We start from the raw sequence: 9,112 nt of genomic DNA, 5'->3' as shown, positions 1-9,112 counted from the left end.
ATTCCAGATGCAATCATCCAATATATAAAAAAAGATTTAATATGTTAATATTGGATGCTCCCAAAATTCAATTCGTTTGACAAACTTATTGTATTTCGAATGTATAATATCCGAGATAAGTTAAGTCATCTATGAGTCATTGTATTCTAAATATGAAAAAAAATTAAAAATTATATTAATATCTAATTTTTGAAATTTAAGACAAATCTTCCATCAAACTATTTTTTTTAATCACTTTGTTTTTTTTTCAAAATATATTATTAGAAGAGATTTTATATTTTATTTAATAGAGATGAATTTATATTTTATTTAAGACAAAAATGACTTCCCAATGCCTTTATAAATGCATGCCTCCAATTCCCACTTCAAGTAATCATCCAAGTCCCCATTCAATTTTTAATCAAATTAAATGATGAACCTTTCCTTCTTTGGTAGGAAGCTACAACATCTTTTTAGCCCTTATTTCCAATTCAACTTCAACTCATTTTTCATTCAGCTTTGTTATTTTATGATCATGTCTGTTTTTGGATACTTGGGTCTCAAGGTATCGAAACTAAAAACCTATGTTAAGCCTAAGAACTTCGACCTGTTTTATACTTCTGTCTCTGCTTCTACTGTCTCAAGTATGACAGCCATAGAAATGGAAGTTTTCTCTAACTCCCAACTCGTGCTCATAACTTTTCTTATGTTTTTTGGTGGTGAAGTTTTCATTTCCTTACTAGAACTTGTCTTTGCTAGGTTCAATAACAATTCATTCACTTCCATGAAAAATGATTATAGTGTCAAAGTTAGTACTAATAATAGTCTTCCAATAAAAAAGGTCAATGATCAAATTGAGCTTGGTTTAGTTTCTATTCCTAATCATCACTCATCACAAGACCAAAACCAAGTCATTGATGTCAATTATGATATTAACAATAAACATATACTTAGGTCTAACTCCCTTAAGTATTTGAGTCATGTAGTTTTAGGTTACTTTTTGGTGCTTCAATTTGTTGGCACTTTCTTGGTTTCTATGTACATGAGCTTCATACCTAGTGCAAGGCAAGTACTTAGAGAAAAAGGTATCAAAACCCTAACATTTTCTTTATTCACCATAGTTTCAACTTTTGCAAGTTGTGGCTATGTCCCCACAAATGAAAATATGATAGTTTTCAAGAAGAATTCAGGCCTTCTTATTATTATTCTCCCATATATCCTTCTTGGTAACACCTTATATGCACCATGCTTGAGGTTTGTGATTTGGGTTCTTGAGAAAATTACCAAAAGAGAGGAATTTTCATACTTGCTTAAGAATTCAAAGGAAATAGGTTATGGTCATTTGCTACCTGCCCTTCATTCTTGGCTACTTGTTGCCACCGTTTTGGGGTTCAATATAATTCAATTTGTGATTTTTTGTTCCATGGAGTGGGGAACACAAATCACGGATGGTTTGAATCCTTATCAGAAATTTGTTGCGTCTTTGTTTCAAATCACAAATGCTAGACATTCTGGTGAATCCGTTTTTGATCTCTCTACTATCTCTTCAGCCATATTGGTCCTCTTTGTCGTCATGATGTAAGTCTATTTTTTGGTAAATATTTACTTACAATTCTTAAAGATAACAACTCCACGTGAGTTTTCGCTATATTTCTTTTCATAAATTATGTGTAATAATTTGATATGATTGTTATGGGTATGTAAATCAGGTACCTTCCACCATACACAACATTCATGCCCATAATGGACCACAAAACTGAAAATGATGCCAAGAGAGACAAAAGAAGCCTAGTGGAGTGCTTTTTAGGTTAGAGTATATACTCATTTTGGTCCTTAAAGAATTTCAATCTGGACACTTTAGTCCCTAACTAAAATTAATTACTCGATTGGTCCCTAACAATTAACTCCATCAGTCATTTAGATCCTTTACTCCGTTAATTCTAACGGAGGACAAAATAGTCCCCGACAACTCTAACAGGGGACAAAATGGTCCCTGATTTCCTCTGTTCGGAAACGACACTGTCCTCTCCCAATTTCTATCATATCTCGCATAACACTAACAATTTAACACTGTAACTTCAAATTACACAATGCATACTCTATAAATTTAATGTTCACAAGAAAAAAAATCCTCGTTCTCAACCAATTCATACTCAGGAAACTAATGCCTATATTTCTCAACTAATTGTCGTCTTCAATGGATCCCATGGATCTATATAGCAAGTCTTATTTCTTAAAACTCGTCGTCGTCGTTGCCATCTCCTTCCTCCTCTGCCTTAACATCTCCATGACCACATTGTCCACCACTCTGATCGTTTTCTTCAGCTTCTCCTGCGAACCAATGTTCAATAATCGCTTCAGTTTCCATATGAGCGGCAACGGCAACATTGCTCGTTGTAATAGCTTGGATGCGAGGTCAAAGCTGCCTTATCCAACTTGGACTCCGTGAAAGAATGAATGAAGCACTCGGTGTCTATTTCAAATGAGAATTTGCATATGATGTTGAAGGAGAATCTTCTCATGATGTTCTAATGTCCAACAATCTATATTTCTTGCCGGAGAGTGGGGAAAGGCGTGCCCTTGGAGTAGTTGTAGAACTTGGTTTTGAGGATGTCGTGAACGTTGTCGGAGTTGGAAGTGATGTTATCAAAAACGTGGAAGTGAATGCTTTTGGTGGGTGAAGTGCAGAGGAGGTGGATGTACCAGTCACAAAGATTTAGGAAGTGTGTGGTCCATGACATATTGAGGTAGGTGCGACACGTGTGACAATTACACTGTAGCTTAATCTTGGAGGTAAAGAGGAGGAAGGAAAAGATGGAAAAGAAAACCGTAAAGGTGAAGAAGGAGAGTATGAATGTTAAGGTTATGCGAGATATGATAAAAATTGGGGAAAAACAGTGTCGTTTTCGAATAAAAGGGTCAGGAATCATTTTGTCCTTTGTTAGAGTTACCAGGATCCTTTTGTCCCATGTTTGAGTTTTTAGAGACCATTTTGTCTTCCGTTAGAGTTGACGCAGACGAGGACCTAAGTGACTGACGGAATTAATTGTTAGGGACCAATCGAGTAATTAATTTTAATTGGGAACTAAAATGTCTGATTTAAAATTATTTGAGGACCAAAATAGGTATATACTCTTTAGGTTATGTTAAGTTATCTTGAGCAACCCATTTTTGCACTTTATTTGGATTATAGTATAATATTTGTCATTTTAATCATTTGCACACTAATTAAAAAATTTAATATTGATTGTAAATTTATTTACTAAAATATATTTATTTAATAACTCAGATACTAGTTCTTAATTTTTAGATTAATTATTTATTGTACTGAAAATTATATTGAGAGAAGTTGAAAATAACATAATGAACAAAATATAAAATACAAAAAATTGAGTAAATTACACTAGCCTCTTATTAAATTTGAGGATAATAATATAAAATTTTTAGTTCAACTGGATAGCTAATATTTTTTCATTCTAAATTCTAATACTCTAAATTTTAAATTTTAAATTTTAAATTCTAGACCTTAAATCATAATTTTAAACACTAAATTCTTAAGTCACCAAAAAAACACTAAATTCTTAAAAAAAATTAAAATTAAAGTTGTTTTACAATAATAAATTAATTAATACTAACTAATTAAAATTAGTTCCCTATTAAACGTAATTGTTCTTTTTTTTTTAATTCGTAAGTCTATTTACAATTTATTAATTAAATACTAATTAACAAGTATTAAAAAATGTTTGGAATGGTGCAGTGCATATGGGAACGTAGGTTTCTCAATGGGATATAGCTGCGCAAGGCAATTGAAAGCGAATGGTAGTTGCAAAGATTTATGGGTTGGATTTTCTGGGAAATGGAGCAACAAAGGCAAGTTCATCCTTATTCTTGTCATGTTCTTCGGAAGGCTCAAGAAATTCAACATGAAAGGTGGCAAAGCTTGGGACCTATCCTAGCTAATAATTCCTATATATCAGGATTCTAAAAATCAAACGGATTATTAAACCAACAGAGATAGAAGTTCAAAAGTTTAATATTTCAATCGTTATTCATCTAGGATTGAATTAGATATAAGAAAATAATACAACGTATAAAATACATAGTTTTTAGGAGAGAAAAAGTAATATTTTATATTTTATTATTTTTAATCAGTTAATTGCTAAAAAATCGTACCAATTTAACTAGTCAACTGGTTCTTCGACTGAATTTTCTGATTTTTTTACTGATTCATTATCAACCAATTTTTTATCTAAAACGAACCGATCTAGTAAATAATTCTCGATTAACCCATCTGAATCGATCGGTTTGGTCCGATTCTTATAACAATGATGTATATATAATCCAATGTTAATAATTATTAAAAAAAAGTAAAAAAAGAAATAGCAAACAAGGCAGAACCTTTGATGTATATTAAGGTCTGCACATATGCTTTGATACAATTGCCAAGTTATTAAGGCAACCTCTAATGGAGCATATAAAATAAAATACCACCCCATCAAGACATGCCAAAAAATGAGTAATAAGCAAACCATATAAGGAACCTTTCACTTAACAAAGTGGCAGATTACTTCATCAGTTATTGAGGAAATTTTAATCATATGTAGTCCATCCACAACTTATGCTATATAGATCAGCATCTCTTTACTCTTGGAGACTAGTGTAGCAAACTAAGGCTGTGACACAATTCCATACAAGGCTTATTCCCCAGAGACATATTTTTTCTCTTCTTCATAGTATCTCTTTTCATTCTGTGCCTTCTTAGCATTTCGTTTCTGCAGCATTTACACAACAAAAAGAGTAGCACAAGTCTATGTCATAAAACCTTAGACATCGGATTTTGAATTAGAATTTCAAATGTATGAAACTCAACATGGTTACAGGTCCTAATCATGATTATGAAAACCGGATCGAACAGGTCAATTCAATCGGTTTAACTAAAAACCAACCATCAAACCGGTCCGGTTCAAGATGAAAATCGGTTGTCAATGGACCGGTCAAAAATTGGTAAGCCTTGTAAATTGGTAAAAACCGAACTGATTTTTTTAACAGTTAACCAATTTAAAATAATGAAACACAGAATTCCATTTTAAAAGAAAAATATATATTTGATATACAAATATAAGGTTGAACCTCAGTTAAACCTTTAAACTTTTGAACCTCTAGCTCCACCTATTCGATGATTGGTTAGGTTTTCGGAACCTTGGTCCTAATAGTAGACCTAGCTACTTCTTTCTTGGATATTTTCTTTTAGAAGGGAATTATATAATTTGTGATATACTATAAGCATACAAAAGTCACAAACACAGATTGTAAGGGCAGTTCAAATTTTCCAAAATTTTGAACAAATGAATGATGAAAAAGAGAGACACAATACCTTGTAAGCTTCATGGTTAGCTATTATCCTTTGGGCTACAGAAGTAGTTGTGGTATCTTTCGGGCTTTCAAGCAAGCGGAATATGCCCATGTTCTTCGGAACCTCATAAGGATCACTTTCAGACTGAAACAAGACAACATGCTCCAATATCAATACCAGCAAAAAAGGAAGATAATATCTTTGCCACATATGAACAGAATAGCTTTCAGTGAACTTACCTTAAGTGAGTTCTCAGCAACAGTCCCATGCACAACTTGAGAGATATTGAAAGTTGTAATCTGTTTGATTCGAAGGAACAAAAAATATGAATGAACATAGATAATTTCATTCAATGTTTGATTAAGAATGGTTAGGAAAATGGAATAGACAAGCACACTGCACACATAAAAAATTGACATACCATATCCTTTGTAACTTTCCAAGGTGCACCGATAATGACTTCATTAGCATAACGGCAAGACAGCACGCTAAGGCTACGCTCGTGAAGTCGCATAATAGGATAGTGACTCCCCCGGTGTTCCCTAAAGGTAAGTTGTTACTTGTTACTCTCTTATCTAGTGTTAACAAAATACTTAGATAATACCAATCAAAATCAAATTTGCTAAATAAGAAACTATACCTCACTGTTTCATCTGAGTAGATACCAACTAAAAGAAAATCTCCAAGCTCCCTAGCCCTCTTAAGAATCTAAAAGAGTAGTGAATAACAGGAAATAATAAGTCAATAAGAAAATACCACCCATGAGTATTAGCTGAGATAGTGCCTTTGGGAGAATGAAATTTGGAACTTGGTTAAAATAATATGAAACTTTTATGTACCTCAACATGCCCTGCATGGAACAGATCAAATGCCCCATCAATGTATACAATTCGAGCATTCGCTCCAGGCTCCTGAAGTTAGATGAAATGGCAATGGATTATCCCAATTAAAAAGTTCCTCACAACATTATAACACAGACAAGTATCACCATTCACTAAAATTTTGCAAAGATCAAAATGTTCCATGTTTTGAAGATTAGTGATTACTCATAATGTTAGAACCTGTCTCTGAAACTATCACAGACACCCCCTTGTGCCTCCTCTCCGTGGAAAATTGCCAACATATAAAAAATTCCATGAAGCCAATGATATATCAAAACCAGTGTGTTACATCAAGTAGATCTCCAAAAATATTAATATCCTTTGCAATGGCTCTAAAAGAATTAATAAAATATAGCAAACCAAAAACAAATATAATCTAAAGATATTCAGATTAATCGGTATGCCGAACTATCAAGTTTCAAGTATCAACTAAGTATACACATACTGCAATGGGAAACTTGACTACACAAGAAATCAAATACCTTGCCATTTGAAAACTGGGAAATCCGGCGCGATGTTGGTAAGAATTGGGATATGTGGGAGTCCTCGGACTGGCTTTCTTCTTGATGTTGCTTACCATTAACAATATGGTCTTCACCATTTTCTCGACATCTTGAAGAAGCAAGTATCCTTCCTGGATTGAAGCAAAGTTAGAGCACATACACATGGTTCACAAAATTTCAGGCCTTCTAATACAAGCAGAGAAACTTAGTACCTACAATATCTGTACTGGAAACTCCTTCAGTACGTTTAATTTGTTTATAACGCCCAGCTTTCTTTGCCGCAGCATAGACATCTGATCCATCTGGAAGCAGGCAGGGATCATCGCCATGTATGATATAGTCAATTTTGTATTCATTAAAGAGACGATTCATGAACTCCTCAGAAATTGCATATGGAGCATCAGGAATGACCTCGTCCACCCACTTCAATCCGTTTACAAGGGTCAGCCTGGAAACAAACCATTTTTTTCAAATCAAAAGTTTATTTTCATAATGAAGTTTATAAAGCTGTCAATACAAGTAGAAATATATGCATATACTGTTCATATATGGCTACAATATAAAATTTTATCAAACTGCTCTATTCCTCTTTTAACTTGAATTGCTTTGATAAGCTCTTTTGAAACTTAATTCTTCCTTTCAATAGAATCCGAGTTTTTCTCTCATTGTTCCATATAGTGAAATGAACTTAGAAACTTACATGAACAAGAGCTTACAGCAGCAGAATCTGCATGGCCTTTACACTATTGTTTGATACCAGGTTCAGTAACATAATTACCTACCCATAATTTTATAACTTAAGTACACTTCTAATTCCTGGATAGCTAGGTGTATCATCATTGATCGGGATACTTTTAATCATGTAAGTCAATAACTATTTAAAGAATTAAAAAATGCAACAAGATAAAAGATGCTACAACTTCAAAGCTTAAGATGAATCATATAGTTACTTACTTCTTTTGATCAATAGAACAAATCAAAAGGAGATTAACAGGAAAAGGGGCATCTAAAAGGAAACAGGATTCAAATATGCTATGCAATAAGATCCTAAAACTAACACACAGAGGCAAGCTGCATACCTCTCCTCCATGTTGAAAACCGGCGGCCCTTTATGTTCCGCGATAACCTCATCATTGACAACCCCAACAACTAACTCATCACCAAGGGCTTTTGCTTGTCTGAGTGCATTGGCATGACCATAATGCACAAGATCAAAGCAGCCATCCATGTAGACACGAACACGCTTCTTCTCACCGGATTTCCTCTTGTGGAAGGATCCAATCCCACCAAAGTAGCTTGTTGACAAGCCCAGCAAAGCAGCTGTCACCATTATTCCACCAAACAGGTGAGGGTAGTAGTATACCCCATCCCAAATCCAGCTATTATTTTCATAATCCATGAATTTCTATCTCTATCTTTGTCTCTATTCTCACTTATGATCTATGTTGGGATTTCCAGGATTCTCAGCAACTAACTTGCTATTCCTAGTTGCTACTATACACAAGGAGACACAAACCTGCAATGAACTCATCATATCAAAAGGGGCATAAAAAATGCAACTTCTTTTTCACCCTAACAGATTCATATAGCATCATTTTCAAGCAATTAAAAACAACACAACTTCACAACGCAGGGGAAGAATGCCAAAGATCCAAGTAGCTAGCTAGTAAGAGGAAAATCAAAGTAACCATAGCATGTAAATTTGAAAATGGAAAGCATGAATTAAGAATTGAGCATACTCATGGCACAAATCTAAAGCTTCAAAAAGAAAAGGAAAGGACCAAAAATGAAGCGTAAATAGGAAAACCAGAATGAAAATGATGCTTTGAGGTGAATGGAATATAGCATGACTAGAGAGATTCAAAAGGGTAAATTCCACAAGAATGGGAATTGAAGAAGAAAGAGAAAGACAAAGCAAACCTGACACTAGAAATCTCCCAAGAAGAAAAAGAGTGACAGATTCTGAGTTTTGAAGAGCTAAGTATCATAAAGTAGAGAGAGAGAGAGAGAGAGAGATGCGAATCTTATTCTTCTTTTTCGCGTTTGATTCGTTATGTTTCTGTGTTGAATTCGCATGTTAGAAAAGCTCCTTTCTGACCGACTTGAATAGATACATTCATCAATTCACTTGTCCCCTTATTTAAATATTAAAAATTTAAATATAATTTAATATATATAATAATTTATTAATCAATAATTTAAATTCGTAACAAATTAATCTTTCATTTATTTATTATAAAAAACATCATAAATAACCAAAAAAAATTTTACTTTTTTTTTATTTAAAAATAAAAATTAATGCAAAGTCATTATCTAATTTGTTTCTATACAGATTACAGAGCTCCTATTCTTTTAGAAGATTATTTACTAAGGTATTAATTTTACTGGTATTGCAA

At 33.4% G+C, this 9,112-nt stretch overlaps 1 protein-coding gene and 1 pseudogene across 1 annotated transcript; one reads left to right on the top strand and one right to left on the bottom strand.

Annotated features, from left to right (window-relative positions):
- The first annotated feature begins 409 nt into the window (after window positions 1-409).
- On the top strand, window positions 410-4,075 carry LOC107490113 (sodium transporter HKT1-like; annotated as a pseudogene).
- A 186-nt stretch (window positions 4,076-4,261) lies between these two features.
- On the bottom strand, window positions 4,262-8,804 carry LOC107490134 (ethanolamine-phosphate cytidylyltransferase). The gene is made up of 10 exons (XM_016110901.3): window positions 8,637-8,804; window positions 7,796-8,232; window positions 6,929-7,164; window positions 6,696-6,847; window positions 6,172-6,243; window positions 5,973-6,040; window positions 5,754-5,874; window positions 5,572-5,631; window positions 5,354-5,476; window positions 4,262-4,751 (listed from the first exon to the last, which is right to left on the bottom strand). The coding sequence occupies exons 2-10, from the start codon at window positions 8,113-8,115 to the stop codon at window positions 4,677-4,679; spliced, it is 1,227 nt and encodes a 408-aa protein (XP_015966387.1). The 5' UTR covers window positions 8,116-8,232; window positions 8,637-8,804; the 3' UTR covers window positions 4,262-4,676.
- Window positions 8,805-9,112: the final 308 nt, after the last annotated feature.

This window comes from Arachis duranensis, chromosome 5, assembly GCF_000817695.3.
Source record: "Arachis duranensis cultivar V14167 chromosome 5, aradu.V14167.gnm2.J7QH, whole genome shotgun sequence".
NCBI classification, from domain to species: Eukaryota; Viridiplantae; Streptophyta; class Magnoliopsida; order Fabales; family Fabaceae; genus Arachis; species Arachis duranensis.
This window is presented reverse-complemented; position numbering and strand designations above follow the sequence as displayed.